This window comes from Humulus lupulus, chromosome 5, assembly GCF_963169125.1.
Source record: "Humulus lupulus chromosome 5, drHumLupu1.1, whole genome shotgun sequence".
Taxonomy (NCBI): domain Eukaryota; kingdom Viridiplantae; phylum Streptophyta; class Magnoliopsida; order Rosales; family Cannabaceae; genus Humulus; species Humulus lupulus.
Window position 1 is genome coordinate 136,317 of NC_084797.1, and position 23,056 is coordinate 159,372.

Below are 23,056 nucleotides of genomic sequence, written 5' to 3' on the forward strand. Positions count from 1 at the left end.
ATCATAGAATTAAATGTTTCATTATTAGAAAAAAAATCAACGATCCACCGATTATGTGAAAATTGACATGAAATGACGAACGATCACAAACCAAAAAAGTAATATCTTGTTCGACTATAATCAGATCTGATTGGAGTCCGTACAAAGAAATACTGTCACGAAGGCCATAAACCCCATCGGTAGGATTTCTGACAATAGAATTAAACAAATAAACTACACAAATGAAAATAACAAAACAAAAAAACAGACTGAAGACAATTACGCAAAACACAAAACTAAAACTAGTAACCATAACAAACAACTCGCAAAGCCCTTATCTGTTTGACTTTGTTAATTTTTTTTTTTACCATTTCACCTACTTAAGTTGCATTTAGACCCAACTCTAGCAGTTGAACTTAGATTATTATTATTACTTAAATACATGACTCATATGCAACTGCTCCAATTCAAGTTCCAAACTTAACTCAAATGTGGGATTCATGACTTAAACTAGTTACTACTTATTATTGCCTGCTCATTTTTATTATTACAATGGTGATGTCTTTTAAAATAATAATAAAACTTATCTTCAATAATAAATGTGTTTAGTGACATAAACACCATGTCTAAGCATAGGTGTTTCACATTTCAACTAAACATATATATATAATCAGAATGGCTAAGGGCACTACCATAAGTAGATGTTATAACATTATTGGTGCAATCCAATATCGGATCTCACTTATTTGAATTTAATAAATATTACGGAGTATCGCTAACCAATCAAAATGTGATACCTCATATGTTGTTGAACTTGTTAAGATAGAAAATAGCAAAAGTCATATATAATTCACCATCTCTTCTCTACTTTTAACATCTTTTAAAATGTGGCTAACTTTTACTTGAACCAAGATGGATTGACCTAATCAATCACATAAGAAAAAAAAATAATGTTAGAATTAATACATTATAACATGTATTGTATTAGAAAAGTAAATAGTCTAATGAAATATCATTGAATTGTAATATTATTATTAATTAGAGATATCAAATAAATAAATTTATAGTTTGTGTGGATTAGTTTACTACATATTAATGGAACTTGTCAAGCAAGTATATGGCCACAACAAAGATATTATTCTTATAAGAGAATTAAAAATAAATTATCAACAACCAAACACCATAAATAAATCTCGTCTAACAAGTTTACAGTCTTCACAACCAAACACCATATTACCAAATATGCTGTTTGGCTACCGTACTTGACGCATAGAACGTAACACTGCAGAGTGCACACACCAAAGTGAAGGAAAACAAATCAATGGAAGTCAGTGGCGGTAGTTGGTGGTGGCTCAGCCTCATCCTCATTCTCATCCCTCTCTTCCTTCTCAAATTCATTTCCAAAAGAAGCCCAACCCTCCCTCCCGGACCTCTCACCATTCCCATAATCGGCAACCTCTTATTCCTCCGCAAATCCTTCTCCCAACTCGAGCCCATCCTCCGCAACCTCCACGCCAAGTACGGCCCCGTTGTCTCTCTCCGCATCGGCACCCGCCGCGCCGTCTTCATCGCCGACCGTGTCCTCGCCCACCAGGCCCTCATCCACAACGGTGCCATCTTCGCCGACCGCCCTCCAGCCCTCCCCACCACTAAATTATTCAACAGCAACCAGCATAACATCAGCTCCGCAAGGTACGGCCCAACCTGGCGCCTCCTCCGCCGCAACATAACTTCCGAGATCCTTCATCCTTCGCGGGTCAAGTCCTATTCCAGCGCTCGCAAATGGGTTCTCGATATTCTCCTCAAACGCCTCGAATTCGATGCTCAGAGCGACGCCATTGGTGTTCGCGTAATGGATCACTTCCAGTACGCCATGTTTTGCCTCTTGGTTTTGATGTGCTTCGGTGACAAGCTTGACGAGTCGAAGATCAAAGAAATTGAGGCCATCCAACGTCGAATGCTGCTGGCCTTCTCACGCTTCAGCATACTCAATTTCTGGCTCAGTTTGACCAAAATTCTATTCAGAAAGCGGTGGCAGGATTTGTTGCAGCTCCGCGATGACCAACGTGAGGTTCTGGTGCCCCTCATCAATTCCCGGAAAAAGGTCGGGGAAGCCAAGGTTGCTACCAATGATGATGATTTTGTGCTTTGCTATGTGGATACTTTACTGGGTCTGGAGCTACCAGAGGAAAAGAGGAAGCTTGATATCGGAGAAATGGTGAGCTTGAGCTCCGAGTTTCTGAACGCTGGCACTGATACCACCTCCACGGCACTGCAGTGGATCATGGCCAATATAGTGAAACATCCCCAGATTCAGGGGAAGCTGTATGAGGAGATAAAAGGGGTAGTAGGAAATGATGATGGAAGAAGAGTGGAGATTGAAGAAGAGGATTTGCAGAAGATGCCTTATTTGAAAGCTGTGATATTAGAAGGGCTGAGGCGCCACCCGCCGGCGCACTTTGTGGTGCCGCACGCGGTGAGTGAGGATGTTGTGGTGGGTGGACATGTGGTGCCGAAGAAGGCAAGTGTTAACTTCATGGTGGCGGAGATGGGATGGGACCCCAAGGTGTGGGAGGATCCCATGGCGTTCAAGCCGGAGAGGTTTCTGGCTGGTGATGATAGTAAGGTTGAGTTTGATATAACTGGGAATAGGGAGATAAAGATGATGCCTTTTGGGGCGGGGAGGAGGATATGCCCTGGTTCTGGTCTGGCCATGCTTCATTTGGAGTATTTTGTGGCCAATTTGGTTTGGAAGTTTGAGTGGAATAAGGTTGATGATGATGTTAATTTGTCTGAGGTACAGAAGTTCACTGTCGTCATGAAGAATCCTTTGCATGTGCGCTTGACTCTGAGGCACTAGACATTGATATCTATCTAGGACTACCTGGTATTTAAACGAGGATAGGTGTGTGTTACATACATATCTACTTGGTTTAATTGTGTTGTGTCTCAAGTTAAATTGAATAATCACATCATTTATCTGTTGTGTTCAGTTGTGGTGAACTGGGGATTGGAGTCCTTTCATGATTTCATATTCATAAGAGACATCTCTGGTAATTAAGAAAGACTAAAACTTCATACAATAAATAAGGTACCAAGCACAAAAGCCTCCAACAAGATATGAATGATTTGGTGACTCTTCTTGGGAAGTTTGGTTAGTTTTGAAGTTTCAGAGATGGGATATTGGGGTCCAAACAAAATTATCTGTTTCTTAAAACTATGTGTGTAAACTCAGCTTTGATGTCTTGCTGGGGATATAGATTGTTTATGAACCAAGGCTCTGGTCTGGCAATGCTTCATTTGGAGTATTTTGTAGCCAATTTGTTTGAGTGGAATAAGGTTGTCTGAGGTACAGGAGCTCATTGTCGTCACGAAGCATCCTTTGCTTGCGTGGTTGACTCCGAAGCACTAGACCAGACCTTATTATTGATCTATGTTTATCCATCCTAGGACTGCTTAGTACTCAAACTTTGCTTCATACATATCTGCTGTGCTGTGTTCAGATGGTGTAATTAAGATATTCTTAGGCCTTATATGAAAAGTAAAATATATCTTTGTCCATGACAACCTTTCTATGAATAGTCAAAGCAAAATGTGGCTTGTTGGTGATGGAGCAGATAAGGACGCCATCTCTTTCTTTCTCCTATGGTGGCTTCGATTGCTCAAACCCTTCTCTCCAACTCTATCTGGTATTCTCTTCTTTCTCCTTTCACTTTGTAAAACTCTGGAAACTGAAATTGTTTGGTTCTTTTTTTGGAAATGTTATGCTAATTGATCAAAATTGTTGAGAGAACAGAAGCACAACTTTCACTCTAAAGGGTATCTACTTCAATTTCTTTGTTTATGTTACATAGTTTTGATTGTTAACGAAGCAACATGTCTATAAATTCTTAGGTTGATGGGTATTTTCACAAGGAACAGGAGTGTGAAAAATGTGGTCTTATTATTGAAACAGGCTAAACATAAAACCAGTAAAGTATAAAGGTGAAAACTCGTTTGATTTTAAGTAAAAGAAAATTGAGAGTATTGCTATTTAGATAATTGGTGCAGAGTGTCATAAAATGGTTAATTAGAAATGCCAAGTTTATCATTTGATAGTGAGTTTTTTTTTTCTTTCTGTTAAGATAGACTTCTTTGTACAAGTCAATTAAGTTAATTAGAGTACACCTAAGCTTTGAGTATTCAGTTAGACCTGTATGATTGTCTATAAATACCTCTGCAACTCCTTATTTTTATTTTGAGAGAGACAAGTTTTGTAAAGAGAGGTTGTTGAGAAAGTTAGAGAAAGTGAGAGTTTTGTGAGCAAGATTATTGTTCTTGAGAGAAACTCTTTTCTCTACTGTTTCTAGGTGTACTCTACTGAACATTGGTGCTTGTTGTAATCACATGATTTAAGAGAACTCCTTGTTGGGGAGAGCTGGAAGTAGGTCCATTGTTTGGCCGAACCAGGATATTCATTTGCACGCGTGCGAAGAAAACTGTGTACGCCACAAGACTGGAGATAGTTCTATTCAAGTGATTCCATTCCAGATTGGTATTTTGATGCAGTAGTTTTGGATCATTTTCCCTTTCATAATTTCTTGTTATTTATGTTATGCTAATTCATCAAAATTGTTGACAGAACAGAAGAACAACTTTCACTCTAGAGGGTATCTACTTTTATTTCTTTCTTTATGTTACAAAGTCTTGATTATTAACGAAGCATACATGTCTATAAATTTATAAATTTTGAGGTTGATGGGCATTTTCACAAGAAACAGTAGTGTGGAAAATGTAGTCCTACTATTGAAACTTGCTAAACATAAAATTAGTAATGTATAAGAAAATTGAGATTATTATTGGTGTAGAATGTCATTACTGGTTAATTACAAATGCCAAGTTTATCATTTGATAGTGAGGTTCTTTTCTTTCAGCCGATAGTGGTCAATAGGTTTTCATTGATTCACTGTCAAAGAAGATCTTTTCTTAAAACCAATAATTAAAATATTACTATGAGATCCCATATTTGAAAATAATATAGATTTAAAGAAACATAATCAACTAGCCTTAAAAACCAAAATAATAAAAACATATTAACATAGTATATGATAAGAAAGTCCATTAAGATCGACTTCTAAAGTCTTCAACTCATTGTTGAAAGTTTAATCACTAGTCTTTATCTGCAACACAAAGTACTTGTGAGCACATAATCTCAATTTTTTTCTTAACCATTTGGCTTCCTTGAGTTGCAATTCTCCCTAATAGAAACTAAATACATAAAAATCAATCTTTAAAAAAAATCTGCTATTAGGTTCTCAATTGATATAAAAAACAGAGTGCCTTCGAGACACTTGGATATCTCTCAAGGGTTATTACTACCACCTCATTAATTACTACATACATACATACATGTTTGTGTCGACAATTCTTCAATATGTTTCACTTTAAGTCCTACTGGTGGGACTAGTAGTGTTCTCGATTTTTAAATAGTTTTTGGCGTGATTTTTTTATGACCGTGTATATTGTAGCTATTTAGAACATCGGCGCGATTTTTAGAAAATTCTGAATAATTTACAGTACTAAAAACTAGGTTCAAACATGTTGTTGCACACGTTACTAATTTTATTTATGCGTGTGGAAAACATGTTTGAACCTAGTTTTCGATACTGTAAACTATTCGGAATTTTCTGAAAATTTGCAGGATATTCTAAACAACTACAATATACACAGTAGGGGTGAGCATTTAAACCAGCAAACCGCGTCGACCGACCGCAGCACACTACACCACAAACCACGGTGTCAAAAGTGTAATGGTTTAGTATGGTCTGTATCTTAGCTAAACCGCACGGTTTGACGGTGTGAAATTTTGGTTTGCACCGCACCGTATATTTACAAATATGTTAAAAAAATTTAAACTTTACATATATACCATTTTTTAGTAACTCAATCTGAATCTAGGAGCCCACTTAAATTAGGGTATAATATTATTCTCTAATATATCATACACGACAATAACTCATTCCTCTCTCATCTCATCTGCACCTCCTTCTCCCTATCACCATCTCTGTCTCACACATATTTTTTAACACACTTACACCGTGAAAAACTACCCAAACCACACCGCAAAAAATAGTCTAGTTTGGTACAACCAAATCACACCATGCGGTGTATTCTAGTTACTACACCGTACTTGTGGCGTGGTGTATTAAAAAGTGTTCAAACCACCCAAACCACACCGTGCACACACCTAATACATGGCCATAAAAAAATCACACAAAAAACTATTCACAAATTGGAACAGTAAAAAGTCCCACATGAATAGCTTAAAGTGAAGACTTTTGGAGAATTGTGCTATAAATATAGATGGTTTCACATTTCATCAATCATATTCATATAAGAGCAACTACAATGCTCGTTGCCAAAGATATGGCTTGTTGACTTTTTCTGACAAGCAACCAAATATAAGGATGGCTTACCATTGTAGCCGAAAGTAGTTTATTAATTATGAAGGAGTCGTTGCCTCTGTGAGGCAACAGTGCTTTCTTTATTTTTTTTAATTTTTTTTAATTATACATATATATTATATATAGGAAATGTATCCGTTGGTAAAAAACGGTAATATATTAAAAATTTTCTTCTATAAATACTCATCTATTTCATTTAATTTTCACACCATTTCATACATTTTTCTTTCAAATTATCAATATCACAAAATTTATTTTTTTACCAATGGATTCCCAAAATTCTCAAAATTTTCCAAATTCTCCAAATATCAACTCCCAAAATCTAAAATTTCAAAATTCATCATTTTCTCCACATACCAATCCCCAAAATCTAAATTTTCAATATTCTCATTTCAATCAAAATTTTCAAAATACTCCTTCTACTAATCCTCAAAATCCAAATTTTCAATATTATCAATTTAACCAAAGTTTTCCAAATTCTCAAAATTATCCCATGTCCTCTTACCCTTACCAAAATTTTGGCTCTATTGAGACACCCCAACAAGCTCCATTCTTCACACCAACAAATTCACTACCATATGCATTTCATATTGTTAACCGAGATTTTCGGCAACTCTCCTAAAGAATGATATTTACTGATTATAATAAAGAGAATAGAGGATCGACGCAAGGTTTTTACGTGGTTGGGGCGTTAACTAGCCTTAGTCCACGAGTCTGTATATAAATCTGTATTAGAGCTAGAATAAGCTTTTACAATGGAGTTGTCTAACTGTCTTTTAGCAGAGTTTCTGCCCCCTTTTCTATGGAGCATTACAACTTATATTTATAGAATGAGGGGGACACCAGGTTTGGGCCGGGCCTGACCCGGGCCCATTTGGAACATGTGTACAGGGGGCCTTCCTAGTAGAGGTCCGAGCTAAAAAGATATATAGTACATCAAGCCCAAACCAGCTCAGGCCCAATTAGTTGCCCTGAGATGCAAGCATTCTCCCGACAAAACGGCACTTTGGCTCTGACCACTTCGAATCACGAGGCAGATTCAGGGGACAAGACCGGTCAGAGTACTTGGCTGCGCAGTCCTGACACGCCAGCAGACAATCCCAAGGAGACCCTTTCTGCAGGTGAAAAGTGGGGGGACAAGACCCACGCGAAATGAGGCGGCTACAGTGTCCTGGACGCCTGGCCCATAGCCTGGGGATGAAGCGGTCCAGGTTAGTTTACCTTGGGCCCGCTGTGTTTACTTCGGACCCGGACCATTCTGGGTCCGGGAGCGGGACGCGATGGCCGCGATGATCCGGGGCACTCTCGACAGTGCCGGGACCGTTCGAGCCGAATCATGAACCCGGAGATACTTCCCGGACCTTCCTACACAGGCCCAGTCCGTAGTCCGCGGGTTGGGCCCGAATACCGAACCGGCCCCTCTGACCGTGGGCCGGGGCGAGGGCCCAAAACCCTGAGAGGAAATGGGGATAACACATATGCCTTCCCTACACCAACCCGAAATGGTTTCAAGAAATTATAGGTCAAGTATGGAAAAGTCTAGTATTGATTTGAATCGTGAAACATCATCGACATCTGTCTCTGAAACCCAACCTGAACATAGTGTTGAAGGGTTGGAAAATGTAGTTCTACACAATGAAGATGAATTAAGGCATAAATGTAAAATCAAATGGAGCAAGGAAGCCACTATACTTCTGATAAGTGGATGGCTTAATACATCTAAGGATGCCATTGTGGGGAATGACCAGACTTCTACACATTTCTGGGCTCGAATCGCAGATTACTTCAACACCAACCAAAAAGGTGAGCAAGCAAGGACTGGAAGGCAATGCAAAGACCATTAGAACAAGATGAATCAAAAGGTGGCGCGATTCAATGGATGTTATAAACGAGTTCAATTAGCACATCACAGTGGTTGGTCTGATGAGCAAATTCTTGAGAATGCACATCAATTGTAAAAATTTGAAAATAACACCTCAAATTTTCTGCTTGTGGACTATTGGAGATTGCTAAAGGATGAGCCGAAATGGAATACAATGTACCAACCAAAAGGTGGTAAGAGAATAAAGGTGTCAGATACAGGGGCATTTACTTCTTCTTCCAATGCAGACATCAGTGATGATGAAGTACGTGAAGTGCGTCCTACTGGCCAAAAGGCAGCAAAGAGAAAAGGGAATGAAAAAAAAGACACACATGCTAGATTTATAGAGATTAGTGAACGGAAAGTATCTGCATTGGAGAAATTGGTGGCGATAAAGAAGAAAGAGGCAGAAGATAATAGGATGACAAAATACATGGATTATCTCATCATGGACACGTCGCATATGACTCATGAACAAAAGAAAGATCATGAAAACTTGTGTACTTATATTAAGAATAATATCCTGAAGTTGTAATTGCTATGTATTTTTATCAACCGCATTATTATGTATTTTATTTTATTTAAATAAATTATCCTTTATGTTAACGGCTATATTTCAACGGCTATATTTCAACGGCTACATTTTAACGGCTATATGTTAACGATTATATTTTAACGGCTATATTTCAACGGCTATATTTTAACGGCTACATTTCAACGGCTACATTTCAACGGCTATATTTTAACTGATACATTTCAACGACTATATTTTAACGGCTATATTTCAACGACTATTTTTCAACGGCTATATTTCAAATGCTACATTTCAACGGCTATATTTTAACAACTATATTTTAACGGCTACATTTTAACGACTATATTTCAACGGCTACATTTTAACGGCTACATTTCAACGGCTATATTTTAACGGCTACATTTTAACGACTATATTTTAACGGCTATATTTCAACGGCTATATTTAAACAGCTACCATGTCTATAAATACCAAATTTCAATATTCATTTTACTCAACTCTCCATTCAATCCTTCATTTTACTCTTTCATTCATCTTTCATTCCCAAATATCATATACTCTAAGTTCAACAATGGATTCGCCAAATTCTCCGAATCCATACGACAATATGAGTCTAGAGGATACCATAATTGCAGAGTGTACTGACGATCATGATGATCAATGTTTCAAAGCGCTCATGGATGGGGGTAGCTCAACAAGACAAGGATGAAAGAGAGCCCACATTGATAGAGGTCATGTAGAAGGACACCAACGTTTGTTCGATGACTACTTTTCTGATGAACCGGTGTATACAGAATATCAATTTCGAAGAAGATTTAGAATACATAGACATGTATTCCTACGCATAGTGCAAGCTCTAGAAAATCATTCAGAGTATTTCCATATGAGGTTTGATGCAGTCGGTAGAAGGGGGCTTTTGCCATTACAAAAGTGCACCGCTGCTATGCGAATGTTGGCATATGGAGCGCCTGCCGATTATGTTGATGAGTATGTTCGAATTGGTGAAACTACTGCTATTGAATGTCTAGTCAATTTCGTTCGAGGAGTGAATGATATTTTTGGGACCGAATATTTAAGTCGGCCCAATGCTGGGGACATTTGTCGCTTACTTCAAATAGGGGAGGTGCGTGGTTTTCCAAGCATGTTGGGAAGCATTGATTGTATGCACTGGGAATGGAAAAATTGCCCAGTTGCATGGAAAGGACAATTCACGCGAGGTGATCATGGTAGGCCAACAATCATGTTCGAAGCAGTTGCATCACAAGATCTCTGGATATGGCATGCATTTTTTGGTGTTCCGGGATCCAATAATGATCTGAACGTGTTAAATCAATCCCCATTATTCACTGAAATCTTACAAGGGCAAGCTCCAAGAGTTGAGTTTACAATAAATGGCACACAATACAGCAGGGGTACTATCTAGCAGATGGTATCTATCCAGAGTGGGGTACATTTGTTAAAACTATCCCACTACCTCATAGAGAGAAAAGAAAATTATTTGCTCAATGCCAAGAAGCGGCACGTAAAGATGTTGAGCGAGCATTTGGAGTACTTCAATCTCGTTTTGCTATTGTACGAGGACCAGCACGTTTTTGGCAAAGAGATGTTCTCAAAGATATTATGCATGCATGTATCATATTGCACAATATTATTGTCGAGGATGAAAGAGAAACATATGAGAGTTTGGTTAATTTTAATTATGATGACGACCCTACAAACACCCCAACAATTGAAGTATTGCATGGACCTATTTCCGACTTCCCGACAATGCTGCAAAGAAATGCTGAAATTCGTGATAGAAATATTCATCGCAATCTTCAAGCAGACTTGGTGGAACACATATGGTCAAAATTTGGAAATCATTTTAATTAGTTTTTTTTTTAATTATGTTAGATTGATTAATTACGATTATGTCATTTTATAAGTTTTTTTAAAATTTAGTCTAATTTAAATATCATGTACTATTTATTTATATTAATATATTAATTTAAAAAATTTAGTATGATAATATTTCTAATTATAATATGATATATTAAATAATAATATGTGGGGACTATGGTTGGCAATTTTTAGGGTAGCTTGCATTTGAGTATTTTTAAGAAATATGTTGCCAAAAATAATGTGGATGAAAGAGAAAATAAAAAATTATATTTTTTAGTTGATTTAGACATTTTAGGCAATATTGGGGTAGTTTGCACGGGAGATGCTCTAACTAGCGATCTCCTTCCACTACAGTGGCTAACTTGTACTTGAACCAAGGTGGACTGATTGCGATTAGTTTATTGTGTGGATTAGTTTACTAAATAATTATATTAAAGTCATATGAATGGAACGTGTCAAGCAAGTCTATGGTCCCACAACAAAGAATTATTATAAACAAATGTCAAATATATATATATATATATATTGGCAATTTCTTTCGTGGAGCTGATAAAATGTCTCCACCGGTGGAGACTTTTTTTTAACACCAAGGGCTGTGATTTCTTTAGACTTTTTATTTTATCAAAAACTTTGTCACATAACTAAAAGTATCTGGATCATTCGTTTGACTTTTTTTTGACACCATTAGATGAAATGAAGGGCTGTGATTTCTTTAGACTTTTTATTTTGTCAAAAGCTTTGTCACAGAACCAAAAGTAACCAAAAGTACATGGGTCATTCGTTTCATCCATTGCTACCCTCTCTTCTCAGCTTTTGGAAGTGAACCAAAACTTTTGGAAGTGAACCATTACTTCCCTCTCTTCTCAGCTTTCAAAAGTAAGATACTTTGTTTTGGAAGTGAACCAAAAAAGTTTCAGTTTTTAGAAGACGAAGCTAACAGAGAGTCAGAGGGAAAGACAAACTTTTTTGTATCTGGGTCATTCATTTCATCCATTTTTGGTGATTTTGGGAGGTGGGTTATAAACATTTTGGCTTAAGAACTTTGATAGATTATTGTTAGCTCTCTTTGAAATGCAGGGACTAAATTTTTGGTGAGTTTTGTCTTTCCAGTGTTTCTCGTCGCCGTCGTTGTCCCTTCGAAAAATGATGCAGTTCGTACTCTCAGAACGTAACCCAGATTCTTCTTCTTCTTCTTCTCGTCCTCAGTTCGTTTCTCTCTACTCTGCAATTTGTATTATTTTTCTACATTAAATCTATATAATATAAATAAAAATATACATATGGTCCCTGCATCATTCTGAGAAAAACAAAGAAGAAGAAGTTCTGAGAGATGCTTTTGGTTATGTGAGAAAATAAAAAGTCTAAAGAAATCACAACCCTTCATTTCATCTAATAATGTAAAAAAAAAAGTCTCCACCGGTGTAGACGTTTTAACAACTCCACATCTCCACTTGAGCAGCTCCCTATATATATATATATATATATATATATATATATATTATATTTATAGAGTGCGCCCATAAATCTCGTCCAAACACCGTATTTATTCTCCTATCATAGCTAAGATGCTGTTTGGCTAGCTTACTTGAGAGACTGAAAGTAACACTGCACTGCACTGCACACCAAAGAGAAGAATAAATCAATGGAAGTCAGTGGCGGCGGTTGGTGGTGGCTCAGCCTTATCCTCATCCCTTTCTTCCTCCTTAAATTCATTTCCAGAAGAAGCCCAACACTCCCTCCGGGACCCTTCACCCTTCCCATCATCGGCAGCATCTTTTCCCTCCCCAAATCATTCTCCGACCTCGAGCCCATCCTCCGCAACCTCCACGCCAAATACGGCCCCGTCGTCTCTCTCCACATCGGCTCCCTCCCTTCCGTCTTCATCGCCGACCGTCACCTCGCCCACCAAGCCCTCATCCACAACGGTGCCGTATTCGCCGACCGCCCTCCCACTCTCCCCACCACTAAAATTTTCAACACCAACCAGATTAGCATCAGCTCCGGCAGGTACGGCCCAACCTGGCGCCTCCTCCGCCGCAACATCACTTCCGAGATCCTCCACCCTTCGCGGGTCAAGTCCTATTCCCGCGCTCGCAGATGGGTTCTCGATATTCTCCTCAAACGCCTTGAATACGATGCTCAAAGCGCCGCCGATGGTGTCCGCATAATGGATCACTTCCAGTACGCCATGTTTTGCCTCTTGGCCTTGATGTGCTTCGGTGACAAGCTTGACGAGTCGAAGATCAAAGAAATCGAGACCATCCAACATCGCATTTTGCTGGGTTTCACACGATTTAACGTACTCAATTTCTTACCCAGTTTGACCAAAATTGTTTTCAGAAAGCGGTGGCAGGAGTTGTTTCAGCTCCGCCAAGACCAACTCGAGGTTCTGGTCCCCCTCATCAATGCCCGGGAGAAGGTCGAGGAAGCCAAGATTGCTACCAATGATGATGATGATTTCGTGCTTTGCTATGTGGATACTTTACTGGGTCTGGAGCTGCCAGAGGAGAAGAGGAAGCTTGATACAGAGGAAATGGTTACCTTGTGCTCCGAGTTTCTGAACGCTGGCACTGACACCACCTCAACGGCGCTGCAGTGGATCATGACCCGTTTAGTGAAACATCCCCAGATTCAAGAGAAGCTGTACGAGGAGATAAAAGGGGTGATGGCGGATGATGACAGAAGAAGAGGGAAGGAGATTGAAGAAGAGGATTTGCAGAAGATGCCTTATTTGAAAGCTTTGATTTTAGAAGGGCTGAGGCGCCACCCGCCGTCGCACTTTGTGGTGCCGCACGCAGTGAGTGAGGATGTTGTGGTGGGTGGACATGTGGTGCCGAAGAAGGGAAGCGTTAACTTCATGGTGGCGGAGATGGGATGGGACCCCAAGGTGTGGGAGGATCCCATGGCGTTCAAGCCGGAGAGGTTTCTGGTTGGTGATGATAGTAAGGTTGAGTTTGATATAACTGGGAATAGGGAGATAAAGATGATGCCTTTTGGTGCTGGGAGGAGGATATGCCCTGCCTATGGTCTGGCCATGCTTCATTTGGAGTATTTTGTGGCCAATTTGGTTTGGAAGTTTGAGTGGAATAAGGTTGATGAAGTTGATTTGTCTGAGGTACTGGAGTTCACCGTCGTCATGAAACATCCTTTGCATGCTCGCTTGACTCCGAGGCACTAGACCAGACCTTGGTTCAATTTTGTCTCAAGTTAAGTTGAATAATCACATTATATTTCTGTTGTGTTGTGTTCAGTTGTGGTGGAGATCAGACTGGAGTCCTTTCATGATTTGAAATTCATAAAGTGAGTAAAATGGTGTGATGTTAAGAGACATCTAGTAATCAAGAAAGACTAAAACTTTGTATATTATAGAAGAAGAAAACACGAAAGCCTCCAACAAGTTATGAATGATTTTGGTGACTCTTATTAAGAAATTTGAGTTTTGATGTTTTTTTTAAGGTGGGATATTGGGAACTAAACAAAATTATCTGTTTCTCAAAACTAAACTGAGCTTAGATATCTTGCTGGGGAAATAGATTGTTTCTTCTCAAGGGGTTCGATTGCCATGGAGTTCTTCAAGCATTTGATAATAGCTTGAGGAGGAGCTAAAATGAAGGCAACAAGATTAGAGCATTTGTCCTGATTTGTTATTATATTATATTTAAAATGACATTTTTTTTAGGTCATTTTGCCTAGTTTTGATCATTTTCGAAACCTAATTGGTAGAAATATTTGACAGAAGTCCATTTTCACTTGCTCTATTATATTTACTAACCAACTCCATCGGTCAACAAATGGATATCGCATGCATAAAGAGCCCAACAAGAATATACTTTTTATACTCACCATAAAATCTAGTCATAATTCAGTTGGGTCATTCAAAAAAGTTAATTTTTTTGGAATTTTATGTACATGGTTGACTTGACTTGGTCCAGTGCAAAGTCATTTTTATTAGACTAAACTATTTTACTTAAAAAATAATATTAATTGTGTTTAGTTGTTATAATTTGATAGGATAAACATTATATGTTTTGTCACACACAAGGGCCAAAGAGATCCATTTCGGGGGTGCAAGGGAAAGGGAAGGAAATTTAAACCCATGGGGCACACACGAGTCGAGTTTCAGGTGTATTAGGTTTGAGTTTTATGGGTTTCGGGTGGAGGAAAGTGGTATCGAATTCGAATCGAAATTTTCGAGTTTTGGAGTGAGTTCGGGTTTTGGGTTTGGTCGGATTAGGTTTGGTCGGGTTTTGGGTGGGATTGGTCCAAAAATGGGCTTTGGGCCGAAAATATACTTCGGTAAAAAAAAATTAAAAATACTATTTTTTAGATGCTTTTTACTTTTCTCATATTTTTTTTAATTTTGTTGTTAGTTTGGTAACGTTGATTTTTTACAAATTGGGCCTTGGTAATTTTTTTAATTATGTTCGGGTTCAGGTTACACCCAAACCTGTGTGCCCTTAATTTCAAAATCCGAACCCGACCCGAACCATGTTGGATTCGGATCGGATTTCACCCGAATTTGACAGGTTTTGAAAAAATTCGGGTTTTTGGGTTGCGAGTTTTTCGGATTTTTCTGGTCAAATGTTCACCTCTACCTAATATGGTGAGAATTCTTCCTCTAAATAGGAAATGGGGCAAGGACAAGAGAATTTTTAATCCTTGATGTAGGATATAGTGGCGATGGGTTAACATTCCTATTTTTTAAAGTTATTTTGTACTCTAATCTAATTTTGATAATTTTTTATAAAATTGTCTATAATAATTGAGAAGTTTACATAAATATGGGAAAAATATATATAGTTTTTAAATTATGGGAAAAAAAATCATTGTTTAAAATATGGTAAATAAATTATCATAAACTTAATTCTCTTATTTTCTCTTCTCTCATCACGATCTCTCTCTTCTCATTTCTTTCTTTCTCTTCCCCAATTCATTATTCATCTCAGATTTCTTCGGGCGATGCTACCTCCGCCGCTGCCTCCGACGACGACGACGACGAACTGGTTTTTCTTCTTCTTCTTCTTTCTTTCTTTCTTCTTTTTCTTCTTCTTATTCTTCTTCATCTTCTTCTTCTTCAGTCTTTCTTATTCTTCTTTTTCTTTCTTCAAATCTAGTTTTATTCTTTTTCTTCTTTTTCACATCTAATTTTGAACTTCATATTTGATTTTTCTGGCTTTTTTTTTTTCTAAATCTGTTTAAGTAACCAGGTACTTGACTTCACATTTGATTTTTCTGGGTTTTTTTTTTTCTAAATCTGTTCAAGTAACCAGGTACTTGACTTCATATTTGATTTTTCTGGGTTTTTTTTTTCTAAATCTGTTCAAGTAACCAGGTACTTGACTTCATATTTGATTTGATTTAAGAAATATACTTAAGAAAAGTTGACTGTTATTATTTAGTGTAGACTAGGGTAGTATAAGAAGCTAGGTGGTTGAATATTTTAGGGTACTATTAACATATTGATTAATGCCCAAAAATGCATATTTGTTGATTTTAATTGTCAAAATATATTAAGTTTTAATTAATATTTTCATGAAATTAATATGATTTATTTTATAAATGAAAATATTTGATTACAATTTAATTTATTGTTATTTTGTTGGAATTAAAGATGCATTTTGACATAAATAAAATGAAAGAAGAAATAAAGAGATGAATCTAAAAATCAATTGAACAATGGCATTTTTGAAGCCCAAAAATAGGCCCGAATTCGGCCCAGCCAGCCCAGGCTCATTTCCTTCCCAGCCCGAGCCGAGCCACTGAGCCGCTGACGCTTGCCACCTGCCACCTGCCTCTCATCTCCTTGCGCCACCTGTCCCCAGCAATCCAGCCTCCTTAATATGCTGAAGCTTCAACAACGCCAAAGCCAGACCTCCTCAACAGCCTTACTCCTTTCAACGCTCCCAACAGACCAAGCAAGGCCCAATTTAGCTGAAACACATATGAAGCTCCTCCCAGCCAGTGCCTACGTGGCGCACTCCCATTTGCTGGGGGAGGGTCAATAGACCAGCTGCACTAGCCACTTTCTAGCCTAATTTTTGATGCACTTTGGACCTTGCAAATTACTATTTTGAGCTTTAAAGCTCTTTTTTTTTTTTTAGTGTTTTTGAAAAAGGGCATTTTGACCCTACACCAAAATAATTAAGTTAATATTTATAATAAGATTTGATTTTTCAAAATCATATTTTATTATTAATATTTCAGATTTATTTTGTAAATCCCAAATTACTGTTTAATTTTTTTTTAGTTATTTTCTCCATCTATAAATATGACACTTTCTTTATATTTTCTATGTAATTTTTAAGTAACAAAAACCCTACCAAATTTTAGCTTCATTTCTCGTATAAATGACGCTCATGAAGTTGGACAGCAATAGGACTCTTCGGCAATTTTTAACTTGTACTTGAACCAAGGTGTACTGAACTCATCAATGACATAATAAGAACAAAAACATGTGGATTGGGAAAGCAGCAGAAGTATTCTTGTGTGGATTAGTTTAGTTAATAATTATATTAAAGTCATATGAATGGAACGTGTCAAGCAAGTACATGGTCCCACAACAAAGAAATTATCATAAACAAATGAAGACTTTTGTACACCGGTCAAATCAAATATATATTAACCACACGACACCCATAAATATCGTCTAAGAAGTTTACAGTTTCAACAAAACAAACACCGTATCTATTCTCCTATTATGGCTAAGATTCTGTTTGGCTAGCCTACTTGAGTTTGAGAGACTGAAAGTAAGAGTAAACAAACCAATGGATTTCAGTGGCGGCGGTTGGTGGTGGCTCAGCCTTATCCTCATCCCCTTCTTCCTCCTCAAATTCATTTCCAAAAGAAGCCCAACCCTCCCTCCGGGACCCTTCACCATTCCCATCATCGGCACCATCTTATCCCTCCGCAAATCATTCTTCGACCTCGAGCCCATCCTCCGCAACCTCCACGCCAAGTACGGCCCCGTCGTCGCTCTCCGCATCGGCTCCCGCCCCTCCGTCTTCATCGCTGACCGTCACCTCGCCCACCAAGCCCTCGTCCACAACGGTGCCGTATTCGCCGACCGCCCTCCCGCTCTCCCCACCACTAAAATCTTCAACAGCAACCAGCATAGCGTCAGCTCTGCCAGGTACGGTCCCACCTGGCGCCTCCTCCGCCGCAACATCACTTCCGAGATCCTCCACCCTTCGCGGGTCAAGTCCTATTCCCGCGCTCGCAAATGGGTTCTCGATATTCTCCTCAAACGCCTGGAAGCCGATGCTCACAGCGCCGCCGATGGTGTCCGCGTAATGGATCACTTCCAGTACGCCATGTTTTGCCTCTTGGTCTTGATGTGCTTCGGTGACAAGCTTGACGAGTCGAAGATCAAAGAAATCGAGACCATCCAACGTCGCATTTTGCTGGGTTTCTCACGCTTTAACATACTCAATTTCTTACCCGGTTTGACCAAAATTGTTTTCAGAAAGCGGTGGCAGGAGTTGTTTCAGCTCCGCTATGACCAACTCGAGGTTCTGGTCCCCCTCATCAATTCCCGGGAGAAGGTCGAGGAAGCCAAGATTTCTACCAATGATGATGATGATTTCGTGCTTTGCTATGTGGATACTTTACTGGGTCTGGAGCTGCCAGAGGAGAAGAGGAAGCTTGATACAGGGGAAATGGTTACCTTGTGCTCCGAGTTTCTGAACGCTGGCACTGACACCACCTCCACGGCGCTGCAGTGGATCATGGCCAGTTTAGTGAAACATCCCCAGATTCAAGAGAAGCTGTACGAGGAGATAAAAGGGGTGATGGGGGATGATGGTACAAGAAGAGGGAAGGAGATTGAAGAGGAAGATTTGCAGAGAATGCCGTATTTGAAAGCTGTGATATTGGAAGGGCTGAGGCGACACCCGCCGGGGCACTTTGTGTTGCCTCACGCAGTGAGTGAGGATGTTGTGGTGGGTGGACATGTGGTGCCGAAGAAGGGAAGCGTTAACTTCATGGTGGCGGAGATGGGATGGGACCCCAAGGTGTGGGAGGACCCCATGGCGTTCAAGCCAGAGAGGTTTCTGGTTGGTGATGATAGTAAGGTTGAGTTTGATATAACTGGGAATAGGGAGATAAAGATGATGCCTTTTGGGGTGGGGAGGAGGATATGCCCTGGCTATGGTCTGGCCATGCTTCATTTGGAGTATTTTGTGGCCAATTTGGTTTGGAAGTTTGAGTGGAATAAGGTTGATGAAGTTGACTTGTCTGAGGTACAGGAGTTCACCACCGTCATGAAGCATCCTTTGCATGCGCGCTTGACTACAAGGCACTAGACCAGACCTTGTTATCTTTCTATCCAAAACTACTCAGTACTTTGCTACATACATATCTACTTGGTTCAATTTTGTCTCAAGTTGAGTTGAATAATCACATTATATATCTGTTGTGTTGTGTTCAGTTGTGATGTTAAGAGACATCTAGTAATTAAGAAAGACTAAAACTTTGTATAGTATAGAAGAAGCAAACACGAAAGCCTCCAACAAGTTATGAATGATTCTGGTGACTCTTATTAGGAAGTTTGAGTTTTTGATGTTTTTTTTTAAGGTGGGATATTGGGAACTAAACAAAATTATCTGTTTCTCAAAACTAAACTGAGCTTAGATATCTTGCTGGGGAAATAGATTGTTTCTTCTCAAGGGGTTCGATTGCCATGGAATTCTTCAAGCATTTGATAATAGCTTGAGGAGGAGCTAAAATGAAGGCAACAAGATTAGAGCATTTGTTCTGATTTGTTATTATAAAATATATAATTTTTTACAAAATAATCTCCCACCTTCCAATTTTCATTAAAAAAACAAAATCATTTTCACCAATACCACCACAAAATCTAGTCAAGTTTTATTGAGTTGGGTCATTCAAAAAATAATAATTTCTTTTGGAATTTTATGTACATGGTTGACTTGACTTGGTGTAGTTCAAAGTCATTTTTATTAGACTAATAAATTTTACTTAAAAAATAATATTAATTGTGTTTAGTTGTTATAATTTGATAGGATAAACATTATATGCTTTGTCACACACATGGGCCAAAGAGAGCCATTTGGGAGGGTGTGGTTTACTGTCAGGGAAGGATATTTAAGGGAATTTTTAAAAAATATAGCTTTTACACTATTATTTTGTAAAAATACACTATTATTTTGTAAAATTATAGGAGTTATATTTTTTTTAATTTGTATGAAAAATTTATTAAAAAACTAGTTAAAGTATAGAAAACATAATTAGTAGCTAACTAAAATATGGAAATGCCATATTTTTTTAATCATAATTATGTTTTTTATTTTATTTTGAAGGTAATTTTATTATTATTTTATTATTTTTAATTTTTTCCTTCATTTTTTTAATTATTTTTCAGTTATTTTTTTTCCTTACTTATTTTTTCTTTTATTTTTTCCTTTTTCTTTCTACCAATTTTTTCCTTCAACATTTTTTTCTTTCCATTTTTCCATTTTTCCATTCTTCATCTTCTTTTTATTTTTATTCATTTATCTATTTTTTTTTCTTTCATTTATATTGTTTTGTTTTTTTTTCATATTTTTTCAGTTATTTTTTTTCATGTTTTTCATTCTATTTTTTTCTTCATTTTTGTATTTATTATTTTCTCATTCTATTTTTTTTTCTTTTTTCACACATATGAGTTTTTTTCCTTCTTCCATTTTTTTTCATTTTTTTCTACAAATTCTTTCATTCATATTTTTTTTCTTTTCATTTTCCCATTATTTTACTTCTTCTTCTTTTCAAGTTTATTTATTCATCTATTCTTTTTCATTCATTATTTCTTTTGTTTTTATTTTTATTTTTATACTTATTCTTTTCTCATTCCATTTTTTTTTCATTTTTTTACACATATATTTTAACATTACATAATTATTTTACTATTTTTTTATTTATTATCTTTTATTATTGTAATTTTTTTTATAGTTTTTTCCACTATATATGTAAAAAAAATTCAAATCAATTTTTTAGCATTTTCTTTTTACTATAACACTTATAGGAATACAAAAAATTTGGTAAGAAAACTAATACCAATATGAAAACGTGAATGGGTAACCGGTTACCTTCACGTTCTTTGTGTGTATATTTCTGGGGGTAACTAGTTATTTTCACATTCTGGTGTGTGTGTATTTATGGTTTCTTTATGGTAACTAATTACCTATGTTACTAAAATCATAATTATTTCTTATTCATTTTTTAATGAAGTGTTCTTCCATTTTTTCCTTCAATTTTACCTTACCCAGGATTTGAAAAAAAAATGTACAATCTAAAAAAACATGTTTATAATAAATAAAAAATAATTCATATTACAAAAAAAAAAAATTGCAAAACAACCAAATAATATAAAAAAAATAAGCTAAAAAAATAATAATCAAATTACAAACATATTCTTCCAAATTAATAAAACTTGATTAAGAGTAAAACTATGGCATAAACTAACTTTTATACAAAAATATGTGAAAATAAACCCATAAAAGTGAAAATTCTTTTAAAAAGCCATCGATTAACTTTTTTTGAAAAAAAAAACTTATTTTTGCACACTCTATTAAATTTCTCATATAAAATGTAGTTTCCTCGAAATTTAAACCCATTGGACCTAATATAGTAGGCATCCTTCCTCTAAATAGGAAATGGACCGAGGGCTAGATAATTTTTCATTTTTATTTTTTGAAGTTATTTTATACTATAACCTAATTTTAATAATTTTTTATAAAATAATCTATGAATTTGGTTTTGTGATTCAAGTTCAATAAAAGCAGCTGAGAATTGTTTCCGTTGGAGTAAGCTAAAGACATATTATCTTTGTGTACGAACTCTGTAATTGCTTGAGTCTATTATTGCTTTTAGATCTTTGTATTAGTTAAGTTCTAGTTAGGTGATAATTTGTCTGTTTAGATTTTATATTCTTGTTTAGTGTGATTCAACTCTAGTCACAATAGTATATAATGTTATTTATTGTAGTTTGAATATGGTACTTGTACAATAATGTTTTCTTAAAATATTCTTGTAAATGGCATTGGTAGACACCCACGTAAATGTTAATAGGGAATATACTCATTTGGTATCCTGTGTTTTTGCAAAGTATCATTTTGGTAACCTCTGTTTTCAATAATGCTCATATGGTACTTTGTATTTTAAAATCGTACAGATTTGGTACCCTAAACTCAGATTTGATAGATAAAATTTTGTCAATATGATCAAACTGTCATTAGTTATATGTAATTATGTAATTAAATTTAAATTTGTAACTTACATAATTGACAGCAGTTTGATTAAATTGACCAAATTTTATCTATTAAATATGAGTTTAGGGTGCCAAATATGTACAATTTTAAAATACAGGGTACCATATGAGCATTATTGAAAACAGAGGGTACCAAAATAATATTTTGCAAAAACATAGGGTACCAAATAAGTATATTCCCATGTTAATATAGAATGATGGTTGAATTTTAAAGGGGTTACATCATTTTGAACTTTGTTTACTGTCTCATTATTAAGTTGGACCGTGTATTTTAATAAATTACTTTTTAGATTCAGTGTTTTGTAAAATAGTTTAAATAGATCCCTAAACTCAATTTTAATCAAAGTTTTTTAAACTAAAATTACAAATAATTCACCAAACTAACGAACAAAAATTCAACCATTCTGCATAACAATGTATTGTTGTATTCAATTATTTGTTCATCAATATTGTTTTTAGGGTTCTATTTAAACTATTTTACAAAACACAAGGTATTAAGACACAAATTCTAAACAGATAATAAGACAAAACACAACATACAAAATAGTATATATTTAATTTTAAACCATGTACTTGGTATTGGTATGACTGCTTATGCTGGTTTCTTTGAGATTTGCTACTAAAAAAAAGGGAATATCTCTTGATTGATTTGCTTTGCTTTGTTACCAACACTCCTATTGTTGATCAAACACTACATTCACAAAGATTTCAAGTCAAACAATAAATCAGTAAGAAAATTAAAGACAGAATTTGTACAAATCAATCCACTTACAATCAGTGGACACCCTTTGAAGAAAGTTGGCTAAGAATAACTAACATATTTAAAGAGATCAAAGGGAGAAAGGGGCTTCAATGAAACGACTTTAAGGAATGTCGTTTTAAGCTTTGAGTTATACATATGCATCAAATGTTGAATATTTTTTAAAAGTTAGCTACTTGTAAACATGCATTAGAAAAAATATATATAGTTTAATGACATTTTATTTTATGTGTCATGTAATATGTGAATAAACAAATATCTAAGACATTATTTAGTATTAGATATTGTGACAGTCAGAATCTCGTGATCCACAGGAAGAAATACCAGGTAAAAA

At 36.5% G+C, this 23,056-nt stretch overlaps 4 protein-coding genes across 5 annotated transcripts; all 4 read left to right on the forward strand.

Annotated features, from left to right (window-relative positions):
* The first annotated feature begins 1,195 nt into the window (after positions 1-1,195).
* LOC133834150 (cytochrome P450 89A2-like) lies at positions 1,196-4,645 on the forward strand. Of its 2 annotated transcripts, none has more exons than XM_062263663.1 (3): positions 1,196-2,884; positions 3,562-3,668; positions 4,329-4,645. In XM_062263663.1, the coding sequence occupies exon 1, from the start codon at positions 1,301-1,303 to the stop codon at positions 2,837-2,839; it is 1,539 nt and encodes a 512-aa protein (XP_062119647.1). In that variant the 5' UTR covers positions 1,196-1,300; the 3' UTR covers positions 2,840-2,884; positions 3,562-3,668; positions 4,329-4,645. The 2 variants fall into 2 exon arrangements, with proteins under 2 accessions (XP_062119647.1, XP_062119646.1); XM_062263662.1 differs by having other exon boundaries at positions 1,197-2,884; positions 2,973-3,668.
* Positions 4,646-8,458: 3,813 nt separating this feature from the next.
* On the forward strand, positions 8,459-10,241 carry LOC133777681 (uncharacterized). Its single transcript, XM_062217368.1, has 2 exons — positions 8,459-8,783; positions 9,718-10,241. The coding sequence occupies exons 1-2, from the start codon at positions 8,459-8,461 to the stop codon at positions 10,239-10,241; spliced, it is 849 nt and encodes a 282-aa protein (XP_062073352.1).
* Positions 10,242-12,198: 1,957 nt separating this feature from the next.
* Positions 12,199-14,154, forward strand: LOC133834151 (cytochrome P450 89A2-like). Its single transcript, XM_062263664.1, has one exon. The coding sequence runs from the start codon at positions 12,342-12,344 to the stop codon at positions 13,875-13,877; it is 1,536 nt and encodes a 511-aa protein (XP_062119648.1). The 5' UTR covers positions 12,199-12,341; the 3' UTR covers positions 13,878-14,154.
* A 3,195-nt stretch (positions 14,155-17,349) lies between these two features.
* On the forward strand, positions 17,350-19,444 carry LOC133834152 (cytochrome P450 89A2-like). The gene has a single exon (XM_062263665.1). It carries the CDS (start codon positions 17,464-17,466, stop codon positions 18,997-18,999), a length of 1,536 nt encoding a protein of 511 aa, XP_062119649.1. The 5' UTR covers positions 17,350-17,463; the 3' UTR covers positions 19,000-19,444.
* The last annotated feature ends 3,612 nt before the right edge of the window (positions 19,445-23,056 follow it).

What these genes read in the sequence shown, in the direction of transcription:
- LOC133777681 (XM_062217368.1), top strand. Translation starts at nt 8,459, where the DNA reads ATGTACCAACCAAAAGGTGGTAAGAGAATAAAGGTGTCAGATACAGGG. An exon ending in GAAAGATCATGAAAACTTGT is followed by an intron (nt 8,784 to 9,717) that starts GTACTTATATTA and finishes GGTTTGATGCAG; the next exon opens with TCGGTAGAAGGGGGCTTTTG.
- LOC133834152 (XM_062263665.1), top strand. Translation starts at nt 17,464, where the DNA reads ATGGATTTCAGTGGCGGCGGTTGGTGGTGGCTCAGCCTTATCCTCATC.
- LOC133834151 (XM_062263664.1), top strand. Translation starts at nt 12,342, where the DNA reads ATGGAAGTCAGTGGCGGCGGTTGGTGGTGGCTCAGCCTTATCCTCATC.
- LOC133834150 (XM_062263663.1), top strand. Translation starts at nt 1,301, where the DNA reads ATGGAAGTCAGTGGCGGTAGTTGGTGGTGGCTCAGCCTCATCCTCATT.